This window comes from Epinephelus fuscoguttatus, linkage group LG12 (assembly GCF_011397635.1).
Source record: "Epinephelus fuscoguttatus linkage group LG12, E.fuscoguttatus.final_Chr_v1".
Lineage (NCBI taxonomy): Eukaryota > Metazoa > Chordata > Actinopteri > Perciformes > Serranidae > Epinephelus > Epinephelus fuscoguttatus.
In genome coordinates, this window is record NC_064763.1 from 43025562 (window position 1) to 43040012 (window position 14451).

Below are 14451 nucleotides of genomic sequence, written 5' to 3' on the forward strand. Positions count from 1 at the left end.
TGTTGCTTACGTCCCTGTTGTCACGGGATCATCACAGAGTCAAACCGTCTCTGAGTCACGGTGACTTTTGAACGTGCGGCTCCATAAATGATTCACAGAGCGTCGTCGGCCGGTCGTTGACTTCTCTCTGGATCAGTGTGAAGGCTCGTTTCACAACAACAAACAAACAGGTCAGAAATCTGTCCATGCTGATGTGTGGTGGCGTTCGGCGCTGACTGAAGCTCAGAACTCAGATAAGGTAGAAAATGAAACAGTCAAATATAGGAGCTGATGAAGCGAGGACACAGATCAATAAACCATGAGGAGGAAATAATATCTGGACGACAGGCTGAGCTCTGAGCTTCAGAATAAAAGCTGTGGTGGATCGGGAGAGTTCAAACCTCAGAAACCAAATTTTATGAAGTTTATAAATGAGATGAGAAGAAAACAGATAACAGGAGGAGGTGACGGAGGATCTGATCAGCTCGCTGTCTGGTTTAACTGAACTCACGGTTCGATGATCCTTCGGTCAGTTTAACAGCTGATTGATTTGCAGGATGACGCTGTGAACTGATCGTCTCAACTGTCGCATTAAAACAAAATGAAAAAAGCCCCAAACAAACAGGCCTTTACAAACACAAAGTTCAGACCAGCGGGTACGAAACCATTTGATGAAACAATAAACTAAGATCCTCAGAGCCAGTCGGTGACACCAGGGGCCTGTTCGAGGTGTCCTGGCACGTCCAGCTGGTAGGAGGCCCCGGGGCCGAGCCAGAACACACTGGAGGGATTATAGATCTCATCTGGTCTGGGAACACCTCGGGGTCCTCCAGGAGGAGCTGGAGAGCGACTGTAGACCTGTGGCATCTTCCACACTCACTTCAACACGCCTGCCTTTAACCCTTCATAACCTGGAGTGACATCACTCTGACGGAACAGGAGGGGCCGGCTGAGTGTGACATAATAAACAATGTGTAACACCTGGTCCAGGTGTGATCAGCTGATCCACCTCCTGCAGGTCTGCAGCTCAGAGCAGAGCGAGCAGGGCAGAGAGGAGAACAGAGTTTGAGGGTTAACCTGTGGATCCTGTTTCATTTAATTGTTCAAACAGTTTGGTTTGAGCAGGTCCTGGATCTGCTGAGCTCTGATGTAAAGTGGTTTGAAGATGCAGCTGTAAAAAGTTACGAGCACGCTGATGTCAGGCTGAGCTTCAAATGCAAAGCTCCATCGTCTCAGTCTGATCTGAGTCACTGAACACATCATCAAACATGTTCGCCCTCCAGGTCATCAGATATCAGTCAGCCAGAGTTTGCGTTATAGATCCACTGTGATTGGCTCGAGCAGGAACCATTGTTGTCCAATCATAGTGATCATAAGAGAGCAGCGACAGGAAGTGCAGGAAAACAGGAACGTTCACAACTTCACATCCAGAGGTGTGTGGACGCCGGAGGAGAGCCAACAGAGGGCCCTCAGCCCCCACCAGCCCACCCTGTGGCTGTATGACTCCGCCCACCAGTCCACCCTGTGGTTGTATGACTCCTCCCACCAGTCCACCCTGTGGTTGTATGACTCCTCCCACCAGTCCACCCTGTGGCTGTATGACTCCGCCCACCAGTCCACCCTGTGGTTGTATGACTCCTCCCACCAGTCCACCCTGTGGCTGTATGACTCCGCCCACCAGTCCACCCTGTGGTTGTATGACTCCTCCCACCAGTCCACCCTGTGGTTGTATGACTCCTCCCACCAGTCCACCCTGTGGCTGTATGACTCCGCCCACCAGTCCACCCTGTGGTTGTATGACTCCGCCCACCAGTCCACCCTGTGGTTGTATGACTCCGCCCACCAGTCCACCCTGGGGTTTTTACAAACAAAGCATGGCATACATAGAGTGCGGTGTTTGGTGATAAATTCTACCTGTGATGTGACAGAGAAGCTCTGAAGCTGTGCTCAGAGTCAACACTCGTGCGCCGCCTCATGTGAGATGAGAGAGAGAGCTGATGACATAACAGCCAGTCACAGCCAAGCGTCCCTCTGAGCGTCCACACCAGCCTGTGTTTATCCTGTTTTATGTCCCGCTGCTTCTATAAAACCAGAGAAGAAGAAATACAGCACCAACAGTCCTGAGTGTTGGTGCAGTGTGTTTATCATCAGATCAGACCACCCTCACTCACAGACAGGACCACACTGTGACACAGTGACTGTGACATCACCTCTGTGACTGTGACATCACCTCTGTGACTGTGACATCATTGTCATTAACTCTTTGTGTGGCACATCTGTGAATGAATCTCCCCCACAGACAGAGAGAGAGCAGGCGGCTTATTGTGGGAGTTAACCCTTTAAAACAGTAACCTCGAGTGAGAACATTCATTCTTTGTCACAGAGAGCTCAGCCTTCTGTCTCCTGTTTCATCACAGCATTACGTTACGTGACCTAACATGCCGTGCAAATGTAGTAATAACACGCAGTGGTGCCAGTATTTCCTGTAATGGCTGCGGAACACTACAGTAGAATCGATCTAAAGTAAGAACCATAACAACTCGAACATTCACTCTTCTGCAGCAGAGAGCTCGGCCTTCTGTCTCCTGTGTCGTCACATTATATGTTCTTGATGATTTCATTATGTCACGTTACGTGCGGTGCAAAACCACATGGAAACACAAAATGGCGACAGAGGAAAGAACGATGAATGGATCACGACACATTTGTACTCAGCACATTGAAATAATCATATCTCAAAGATTAAACACTGAACATGGTTCAAATCACTGATATTTTGTTTTCTGTACCTGTTGTAAGTTATGACACAGTGCCAGTGCCTTTATACATGATTATGGTTTACTGACCTCTAGAACCTTTGAGCACAGCTTGCACAGATGTTAGTGATGTGAAGCATTGAAGATTCTCCAGGATATGACATCACAATAAGCAGAAATACCAGTGTAGGCAGTAGAGGACTGTTTCCACTGCAGAGTTCAAAGGGTTAATATGAACAGGTGACGTTGATCAGTTATGACACGTCTGCAGTTTGTTGAGTCGTTCGAACAAACGCCACAGAAATCAACAGAACAGAAGAATTAAAATGTTCTAACGTGAAGCATCAAGTTCTTTTTACCAGCCGAGAGTTTTACTGGCAGAAATAAAAACTAAACCTCCTACGAGCTCCTCAGTCTCTGATGCAGTGTGTGTGTGTGTGTGTGTGTGTGTGTGTGTGTGTGGGTGTGTGTGGTTAATGTAGGGGTGTTATAGATTTTAACTGTTATGGATTTTATTTGGCTCCATGCACTGATGCACTGTGATTAAAAATCTGCTGTGTGAGCAGGAGGCTGGACTATACTGCAGTGTGTGTGTGTGTGTGTGTGTGTGTGTGCCAGCTTGGCTCTTCTTCTGTCCTTTGTTAGTCTTTTGTCCGCTGCCTTCACGGACCGTTGTATCAGTGGTGTATTTCAGGTTCCAGCCCATCGGTTCTGTGATCGTTGATCCATCAGGTTTGTGACTGATTTCCTGTCAGACGTCAGTTTCACCTCACGTCACTTTACTGGGTTTGTTTTTAACATCTAATCTGCCACATACGCAGAACAACGTGCAGTGAAACTGTTTTTTTGCAGCTCAACTATCAAAGAGAGAAAGTGCCAAAAAGCCCCACTGACTGCCGTCCTGCAGCCATGCTTTAAAACTCTGATGGTGCATTCAAGTACACTCCAAAATCTGTAGATGTTCAGAAATGGTTTTAAATGTACAGATTTGAGCTGAAGAACATTTCAACAAAAGACTTCATGAAATCTGGTGCTGCGTTCAGGAGCAACCACAGGCGTAAATGACAGACACTGTATCTGTGGTCATTTTGACAGCTGTTTTTAATTCATGATGAAAAACAGCAGATTTGTTCACATTAATACAAATAACAATCAAATTTACATTAAAATGCAAAACGCAACATGTTTACACCTGCAGACACTCTGATAAAAGCACTGTGCTTGACAAAATAAAATGAAGGCAACTTTTCTCATCAGATTTTTTAGATTTATGTGGAACTATCGATGCATGAAATGCAACACAGTGCTGGAGACAAAAGACAATCAGAACATTCGTGATAGAGAAAAAAAAGATGCTAAAAAAAACAGGACTGGTCTTTGTTGAAATTACTTTTTTTAACGTAACAAATTTTTTTTTTTTAAGTATAGTCAACTTAATTTTGCAAATAAAGCAAACTTAATTTAGTAAGTGAGTCAGTTTCACTCAATGAAGTCAACTTTACTGTAAAATGTATTTTTTACATTAACAAGTTTATACAAAAACTAGCATCACTTGATCAACATAATGATCTGATGCAAATGCCTAAATTTTCTCAAGTAGATCAAACACAATAGATTTTTTTTATTGTGCTTGATGTACTTAAACAAAGTGAGCATATACTGATATATATTGATTAAAAAAATACTGTGCTTGATCTACCTCAAAAATAGGGCAACTTTTTTGCATCAGACTATTATGTAGATCAAGCAAAACTGGACCTTTTTTCTGTACTTAACAAATAATTTTTCTGAGTAAAGTCAACTAAATTTGGCAAATATAGTAAACTAAATTTAGCAAGTGAGTCAGCTTAACTCAATTAAGTCAACTTAACTTGAAAAATTAAGTTAACTTACTTGCAAATTTTATTTTTTACATACAAAAAAAATCAAGTAGTTTATACAAAGACTAGCCTTGTTTGATCTAAATAATAATCTGATGAAAAAATTGCTCTATTTATTTAAGTAGATCAAACACAATCTTTTTGTTGTTGTGGTCAATCTACTTAAACAAATTCAGCAGCTGTCAGATAAATGTGGTGCAGTAGAAGTGTCATGTAGCAGAAACAGGGAAATACTAAAGCACTAAAGCAAATGTACTTAGTCACTCTCCACCTCTGTAAATAAAAAAGTCTACTTTTACAAATTAAAGTCCTGAATCTAAAGTGTTAAATATGTTAAAGAACAAAAGTATTTTCAGCAAAATACTTAAAAATATTGTATAACGTATACGTATCGATAGTAAAAGTATTCTCTGTGCAGACACACTCACCTTAGGGTGCTATATTATGAGTAATACATGATATTATTGGATATTATCACTTACTGTTGTAGTTTGTTGACTTCAGGACATACAGTATTTCCCTCAGGGATAGTACAGTAGAAACAAAAGAAAATACTTAAGTAAAGTAACAGTACTTATTGAGTAAATGTACTCGGATACTTTCCCCCTGTGTTGTATTCATTGTTAAACATGTGCAGCATGAAGTCAGATGGAGTTCATGATCATTATTACTGACTGACGTCTTTATTAAAACACTTTGTGAACAGACACCAGCTGCTCAAACACTGTTTGTTAGAGTATTAAACCACAACTGCTGTTACCGCGGTAACCACAGGTGTCACCAAATCAACCAGGACTGAAGTATAAAAGAAAACTGTCTGAAAACAACAGTCAGGTCCTCACATGGATATGAAAACAGACCAGTGATCCTCATTCTGTGTCAAGTTCACACGAAGCTTCAGCAGTTTCAGTGTTTAAACCCAACGTGTCATCGTTCAGCTGTTGTTTTAATATGTAACAGGTTAGCGCCCCGCGAATAGCATCGTCACATCGTGTACTTAACATACAGTTACGTAGGTTAGGTTTAGGAAAGTAACGTTTCATAGGTAAAGTTTTAGAAAGTAAAGTAGCTTATGTTTATATAACTAAACTTACATAGGTTAGGTTTAAGAAAAGAAGCATGTTCGGGCATTGCCGCATTAAGTACTCAACGTTAACTTACGTTGGGGAAGTTTTGGAAAGTTACATAATTGAGGTTTATATTAGTTAAGTTATGTAGGTTATGTTTATATAAGTAAAGTTACGTAGTTAGGTTTAGGAAAGTAACGTTACATAGGTACGGTTTAGGAGCGCAAAGTTACGTAGGTTAGGTTGAGGAAAGTAAAGTTACGTAGTTAGGTTTAGGATAGTAACGTTACGTAGGTGAGGTTTGTGAACGTAAAGTTACGTAGTGAGGTTTAGGAACATAAAATTACACAGGTTAGATTTAGGAAAGTAACATTATGTAGGTTAGGTTTAGGAACCCAGAGTTGCGTAGGTTAGGTTTGGACCGTAATGTTACGTTGATTAGATTTAGGACAAGAAACATTGTTGGCTGTGGTCATGATACAGTAAGTGCTTTACGTAGAGTTGTGTCGGGGTTAGGGTTGACTTTGTTTCACACGGGACACAGACGTCGGTCTGCTGGGGGACGTCCTGTGTTTGTTTGACCATCCTGCCTCCTCACAGACTGCAGTTCTTTATATCACTTCACTCCTGTCAGCACATTTAGTCACATGATCGCAGCCGCCATGATTACAGGGGTTATATATGACTTACTCTGTGTATGTAAACGTACCAACAGACCCTGAGAAGGTCCTGCTGCAGCACAACATTCAGTAACAACATCAAACTATACAGACTGTAAACATAAACAATCATACCTGCACACAAACGGTCACAAACACAGTTTAACACGACTGTGGATGATTTCAATAAACTGAATAAACATTCTTCAAACATAAATAAAAGATTCAGAGTCTGATCTCTGGACGTCAGCTCGTCTGAATCAGACTGAAACATGTCTCAGCTTCTTCACACACACTCGAGTGTTTCCATTTTAAGGTCTGAGACAGAACACAAACTTCAGACAGTGAGACCTCTGTGTTTAATCCTCCGCAGCTCTAAACGTCTCCTCTCGTCTTTTAAAAGGATTCAGTCATTTGATCCTCTCTGACTCGTGAACACAGACAGCAGCTCAGAGTGCACAAACATCAGGCCGCGGTGAATACATGAATACTGAGCAGCATTAACGTCACTCTGTCACATTCAGACCTGTTGAAACCAGCCTCAGGGTCTCTGTCGGTCCACTTTAAACCCTCTGTAGTGGTCTGTAGGGGGTCTACAGGAGTCTGTAGGGGTCTAAAGTAGGGTTCAAGGGTCTATAGGGTCTGAACTGGCCCACAGTGGTCTTAAGGGGGTCTGAAGTGGTCTACACGGGTTTCAGGGGGTCTGAAGTGGTCTAAAGGGGTCTGTAGGGATCTGAAGCGGTCTATAGGTGTCCATACGGGTCTGAAGCAGTCTATAGTGGTCTGAGGTGGTCGACAGGGGGTCAATAAGGGTCTGAAATGGTCCATAGGGGTCTTTAGGTGGTCTGAAGTGGTCTGCAGGGTACTTCAGGGGGTCTAGAGCTCATGTGGTTCTTGGTGGATTGACCTGATGGGTGATCAGATCCATTTCATACAGTCATAAACAATCTGTCTTTATGCACTTCACTGGAGTCCTGTTGCCATAGAAACAGCTGATATGAAAACTGTCTCTCTCTCTCCTCCTCCTCCTCCTCCTCCTCCTCCTCCTCCCCCTCATCTCTCCACTTGTTCTTTCAATAAACCTCCGTGTCAGATCCACTCCAGCTCACATTAGCATCCGGGCTAACACCTGCATGATGCTAATTGCATTATGCTAATGAGGACTGAGTGTGTGGCTGTCGCTCATTAATGCTGAGTGCTTCCACACAGACGAGCGTCCCGCTAACACGCCTGAAGCCGCTCAGCATGACGCTCATTAGCACGATGCTAATGACAGACTGAAACACTCGACAGCACTCGAGCTGCTTCAGAGTGTTTTAAGTGATGTGGATACAGAATGAGATTTACACCAGTCACATCAAAGACTGAATCAGTAACGAGTGTGTGTGTGTGTGTGTGTGTGTGTGTGTGTGCGCGTGTGGTCAGAGTGGAATAAAAAGTTCTCGTTAGCTTGGATGCTGTTGTTGTTGAGCCTCAGTGTTGTATCTGCTAAACAGGAGGTGTTAGTCATCGTTGTCTCCATCCTGTCGGGGTCACAGAGGTCACAGGAAGCAAAGCTGTTGTCATGGAAACAGCCAATAAAATGACATCAGCATGCGCTAACGTGTCAGTTTAAAACTTCGGGGTGTCTGAAGGTCGAGTCATCCTCCTTCTTCCTCCTCATCTCTCTCAGGTTGACATCCTCCTCTGTTTGTTATACACACACACACACACACACACACACTGGGAATCGATGATCGACAGCTGTATTGATTAACAGCTCTGTGTGGATTGTGTAACAGTGATGATGTCAGTGATGTGTTCACAGTCACGTTGATGTGTGAGCTCAGACTTACAGGACTCATGAAACTAAGAATCAACAGTTATGTGACTGTGTTAAACAGGAAGTGACATCATGCATGAAGCAGCTCTGTTTCATTTTGCTGCTGATTTACACAGTTTTCATTAAAACTGGACTAATTTAGGTTTTTTAGAGGTTTTTTAAAGATTTTAATTTTTCTTCATTCTTCAGTTTAATAATTCAGACACACACACACACACACACACACACACTAAAGACAATAATATAATCAAATAAGAGCAATAAATTAAAAACAATAAATAAATCACAATCTTAAAACGAACAGGAAGCCAGTGCAGCGAGGCCAGAATGGGAGTTATGTGCTCGTGTTTCTTGCTTCCTGTTAAAAGACGAGCTGCAGAGTTCTGGACTAACTGTAAGCGTAACAGGGCATTTTGATTAATTCCTGCATGAGGAGCATTACAGCAGTCTAAATGTGACGTGATAAAAGGATGCATCACACACTCAAAATCATTAAACAATAAAACAGATTTAACTTTTGCTAGCTAACAATTGTTTAGTTTCGGTTTTAAGAGTTTGTTTGAGATTTTCAGTTTTTGTTTTGTTTCTGTTTTTGTTGAATTCAAAGATCAATAAAGGACTTATTTGTGTTCTTATCTCTGAAATCTCATACATTCAGCTCTGTCTCGACCAGTTCAGCTATTTCTTGTATTTCAACTCAGAACATTTCTAACGTTAATCAGTAGGGGCGGGATTTAAGTTGAAGTTTTGACATGTTGACCTTTATTGGACAGTTGTGAAGAAAATCAAAAACGTGCAAGGTTCAGATTAAAGTATATCATTAATGTTATTTTGTACACATTATTTATTTTTTTAATTAAAAATATTTGCCCAGCAAGCGTAGCTTAGCTAGTGACTCTCCTGTTCTCTGTTGATGGTGGAAATTCAGAAATGTGAAAGTTGAAATCAACGAGCAATCTCAACAAACGCAAGGTTTGAAATTTGGTGCCCACTGACCCAAAGAAGCAGAGAGAGGAAGAAGACGAGACTGACGCTGGAGAACCTTCATCTTCATCAACCTGCAGAGGAACAAAGTTTACACACTGGAACCTGTTCTGCTGTTTCTTAAGGCTGTTCTGCTGTTCCTTTAGGAGGCTCTGCTGTGCCTTTAGGAGGCTCTGCTGTTCCTTTAGGAGGCTCTCCTGTGCCTTTAGGAAGTTCTGCTGTTCCTTTAGGAGGTTCTGCTGTTCCTTTAGGAGGCTCTGCTGTGCCTTTAGGAAGTTCTGCTGTTCCTTTAGGAGGTTCTGTTGTTCCTTTAGGAGGCTCTGCTGTTCCTTTAGGAGGCTCTCCTGTGCCTTTAGGAGGTTCTGCTGTTCCTTTAGGAGGTTCTGCTGTTCCTTTAGGAGGCTCTGCTGTGCCTTTAGGAGGCTCTCCTGTGCCTTTAGGAGGTTCTGTTGTTCCTTTAGGAGGCTCTACTGTTCCTTTAGGAGGCTCTCCTGTGCCTTTAGGAGGTTCTGCTGTTCCTTTAGGAGGTTCTGCTGTTCCTTTAGGAGGCTCTGCTGTGCCTTTAGGAAGTTCTGCTGTTCCTTTAGGAGGTTCTGTTGTTCCTTTAGGAGGCTCTGCTGTTCCTTTTGGAGGCTCTGCTGTTCCTTTAGGAGGCTCTGCTGTTCCTTTAGGAGGCTCTACTGTGCCTTTAGGAGGTTCTGCTGTTCCTTTAGGAGGCTCTCCTGTGCCTTTAGGAGGCTCTGCTGTTCCTTTAGGAGGCTCTGTTGTTCCTTTAGGAGGCTCTGCTGTTCCTTTTGGAGGCTCTGCTGTTCCTTTAGGAGGCTCTACTGTGCCTTTAGGAGGTTCTGCTGTTCCTTTAGGAGGCTCTCCTGTTCCTTTAGGAGGCTCTGCTGTGCCTTTAGGAAGTTCTGCTGTTCCTTTAGGAGGCTCTGCTGTTCCTTTTGGAGGCTCTGCTGTTCCTTTTGGAGGCTCTGCTGTGCCTTTAGGAAGTTCTGCTGTTCCTTTAGGAGGCTCTGTTGTTCCTTTAGGAGGCTCTGCTGTTCCTTTTGGAGGCTCTGCTGTTCCTTTAGGAGGTTCTGTTGTTCCTTTAGGAGGCTCTGCTGTTCCTTTTGGAGGCTCTGCTGTTCCTTTAGGAGGCTCTGCTGTTCCTTTAGGAGGTTCTGTTGTTCCTTTAGGAGGCTCTGCTGTTCCTTTTGGAGGCTCTGCTGTGCCTTTAGGAGGCTCTGCTGTTCCTTTTGGAGGCTCTGCTGTTCCTTTAGGAGGCTCTGCTGTTCCTTTAGGAGGCTCTACTGTGCCTTTAGGAAGTTCTGCTGTTCCTTTAGGAGGCTCTCCTGTGCCTTTAGGAGGTTCTGCTGTTCCTTTAGGAGGCTCTGTTGTTCCTTTAGGAGGCTCTGCTGTTCCTTTTGGAGGCTCTGCTGTTCCTTTAGGAGGTTCTGTTGTTCCTTTAGGAGGCTCTGCTGTTCCTTTTGGAGGCTCTGCTGTTCCTTTAGGAGGCTCTGCTGTTCCTTTAGGAGGTTCTGTTGTTCCTTTAGGAGGCTCTGCTGTTCCTTTTGGAGGCTCTGCTGTTCCTTTAGGAGGCTCTGCTGTTCCTTTAGGAGGCTCTACTGTGCCTTTAGGAGGTTCTGCTGTTCCTTTAGGAGGCTCTGTTGTTCCTTTAGGAGGCTCTGCTGTTCCTTTAGGAGGCTCTGCTGTGCCTTTAGGAAGTTCTGCTGTGCCTTTAAGAAGTTCTGCTGTTCCTTTAGGAGGCTCTGCTGTTCCTTTAGGAGGCTCTGCTGTTCCTTTTGGAGGCTCTGTTGTTCCTTTAGGAGGCTCTCCTGTGCCTTTAGGAAGTTCTGCTGTTCCTTTAGGAGGCTCTACTGTTCCTTTAGGAGGCTCTACTGTTCCTTTAGGAGGCTCTGTTGTTCCTTTAGGAGGTTCTGCTGTTCCTTTAGGAAGTTCTGCTGTTCCTTTAGGAGGTTCTGCTGTTCCTTTAGGAAGTTCTGCTGTTCCTTTAGGAGGTTCTGCTGTTCCTTTAGGAGGCTCTACTACTGTAACTCCACTTTAATCTGTCCATCAAAGGAAGTTCTTAATCAAGATGAAAGGGTGAATTAGCTCAGTGATGTTGATCTTAACAGTTTAATCTTCAGAACATCCAGCCTGTCCTGAGAGGGTCAGACTAATTTGTATCTGCAGTTTACTCTGACGATAAAAACACAGATTGTTTTTTCTTTTCTTATAATAAATAAAAAAAAGGCGGGGCCAGGATGAGCTCAGAGCTCAAACACCCTGAGTGAACACACAGACATCAAACTGCTGTTTATCTAAACAGAGAGAATTAAAGTTTTCCCCAGATGCTCCTTTAAGTGCAGCTCAGCTCTGACATTATATTACTGTAACTGTGCTTCAGCATAAACACAGAACATGTTTACAGCTGTATCGGAGTCTGCACTCAGATATTTTTGCCACAACAGGATGCATGATGGGAGCTCCTATAAGCTCTGTGACGATGAAGACTGACGTTAATATGTTAAACAAATAAATATATGAATATGTTGTATAAATATTTGGTGTGTTTATATTTCCAGCAGGAGGAATGTGATTAGACAGGAATGTGGCGCAAAATTAAATCAGAGAAGAAGAGAGGCCAAGAAAAACTGACCTTTGACCCCCCTCTGTGTTTTCACTGTGGAGTATATGAGAGAGGACAGAGGAGACAAGAGGAGGACACAGGGGAAGGACACAAGGAGAGATGAAAGGAAGAAATAATGGAAGAAGAGGAAGGAAAAGGTTAAAGGAGGGAGGAAATGTAACACTGGTAGGAAAGAACAAGATGGAAAACGAAGGAAGGAAAGTAGGGAGGAAGGAAGGACAAAATAAGAAAGAAAAGGGTGGAAGGAAGGAAAAGGGAAGGAAGAACAGAAAAGAAAGGAATGAAGTAAAGAAAGAAGAACAGAAGGGAAAAGGGGGGAAACAAGTTGGGAAAGGAAAGGGAGGAAGGGAATAAGAAAAGAACACTTTCGGAGATGAGAGGCAGAAAGGAAACAAAGGGGAATGAAATAAAGGAGGGAGGAAAGATGGAAAGAAGAGGACAAGAAAGGACAGGGTGGAAGGAAGGACAGGACACCTAACTGGTGTTTAAATCTGCGTGTGACTAAATAAACTCATCCTGATCCTGATGTCTTTGTGTCCTTAAATGTCGAGGACAGAACTGGAGTGTCTCCTGTTGCCTCAGTGTCCCACAATGCACTGCAACGTGGTGCATTCAGGCTCCTGGTGTGTTCAGGTGTCACTGTGGCTCACATACACGAGGACACACTGACCTCTAGTGGACAAAAACACACAAGTCACAGAGAGGAAGAAGAAGAAGAAGAAGAAGAAGAAGAAGAAGAAGAACTTTGAACTGATCATTTGTAAATAAAATAAAAACAGACAGTTGTTTGAAACTTTGTTCACGAGGCACTTTTATGTTACTGGATTAATTTAATCTGAAGTCTTTAATTATTCTTTTCTTCTTAACTTCACAGGAAGTATTTTGGTTTTTACTCCACTACAAATATTTGAAAACTTTATTTTGCAAATTCAGATTTTTGCACACAAACACATGCAGCTGAAACAATCAGTGATTGGTTGACAGAAATATTTTAAAGTTTTTTTAATAGAAAAAAAAATCAAAAAAATATGAGGACTGGCTGTTTTTTTTTTAATTATTCTTTTTTTAATTAATTTTTCTGAAATTAATTTAAATTTCTCTCCTCTGACTACTTCTTCTTTTAATACTTTAATATGTTTCCCTGATTACATACTTGGTATGTACGTACTTTACATCTCAGTCTCCTAAAGGAGGCAGGGCTGACACAAATTTCTATTATAAGTATTTATAGTATCGATCCATCACAGAAATAAATTCTTTGTTATAAAACTGTGAAGCTGACAAACTGTTAGATCACATGTTTCTATGGTAACGGCTCCACATGGAGTCTGAGCTGGTTTTTCAGCACCATTAATTTTTGGTGGTCAGACGTGTCTGTGAAGTTCGACAGGAATTATTCTCTGTTTAAGATATAAAATTAACCCGATAGTGTTTGTAATCCAAGTTTTAGTCAAGACCACCACGTCAGTTACAGGTCAGTTACAGATCAGTTACAGGTCAGTTACCCATAAAAGTGCACTGGAACGGCAGTCAAACCCGTAACTTACCACCCATGAACTCGTACCAGATTGACGTACTCCCAGTTACGCTTTCTGACATCACACAGCCCTCTAAACCAATGACCTTACTCCTCTAAATAACATGGCAGCCCCATGGATGAGGTGTTGATGCAGGTTATACGTGGTGAGAAATAGACATAAAATAACCCTAATGTTAACGCAGTATTGGCAGCCGTTCTAACAGCTGGTTTCCAGTGCAAGAATAATCAATACAAAATACATTTCCAAACACACAGATAACGTAAAATAAAAGTATAATAGCATCTGTGACCTTATGCGCCGTTTCTCCTCCTCCGTTTCGCTCAAATGAGCAAGGAGCAGATGCACAGAAGTGGTCATAAACAAACATAAACCCAGCACAGTCTGCCATGTTGCTTTGAGAGTTTGGCGTGACTTGGCCTGGAACGCTATGAAGTCGTGAGTTGTGACTTGAAGTGGTGGTTTTTTTGTAATTCAGTTTACTTTCTTAAAGTTGTGATGCTAATGGCGATTAGCGCGTTAGCATGCTAGCAACGTTAGCATAGCTCTCAGTGTGACAGCAGTCTATGTCAGCATGTGTTGGTGGTGTGTTTGGTGTCGTTAGCTAAGACCTGAAGTTGAAACCACCTCTGTATGAAACCGTAAACAGCTGTTGGTTTATTGAAGTGACATGAGACATTTGTTCTCATCAGACAGACAGACAGACATGTTTCTGCTGGTTCATTTTAATCTGTCTCTTTATTCACTCATATTTATTGGTCATTTCAAATATCCAGAGATATTTGTATCTAAAATCAATTGTATTTTTATTGTTTATGTGTTTAATGATGTTTTAATAATGTGGAACGACCTTTTGATGACCAGTACAGTCAGTTTTCTACAACAGGTTTGTGTTGGCAAAAGGCTGACTGTGTGTTACTGAAGTTTTAAATGTTTTATGTTATTTGATGTAAATTAGCATTATTTGTTAAATTAACTTAATATCATGGTAATTCTGCAGAATTACCACAAAACTTAAATCTGTAGCCCGGGATATTATTTGCTTAAATCCTTGAACTCAACAGAACTTTATTTGGGACAGGCCTTTAATTCCTTTCACACAGAGCTGCTGCTCAGTACACATGGTGTTCCAGGCTT

General features: G+C 42.3%; 2 protein-coding genes across 2 annotated transcripts in view; one reads left to right on the forward strand and one right to left on the reverse strand.

Annotated features, from left to right (window-relative positions):
- The window catches only part of LOC125898743 (uncharacterized), a 233730-nt gene that overhangs the window by 136677 nt on the left and 82602 nt on the right, over nucleotides 1–14451 (forward strand). The gene's annotated exons all lie outside the window — the stretch shown is intronic.
- Nucleotides 9268–13330, reverse strand: LOC125897867 (basic proline-rich protein-like). Its single transcript, XM_049591320.1, has 2 exons — nucleotides 13324–13330; nucleotides 9268–11114 (listed from the first exon to the last, which is right to left on the reverse strand). Exons 1-2 carry the CDS (start codon nucleotides 13328–13330, stop codon nucleotides 9268–9270), a joined length of 1854 nt encoding a protein of 617 aa, XP_049447277.1.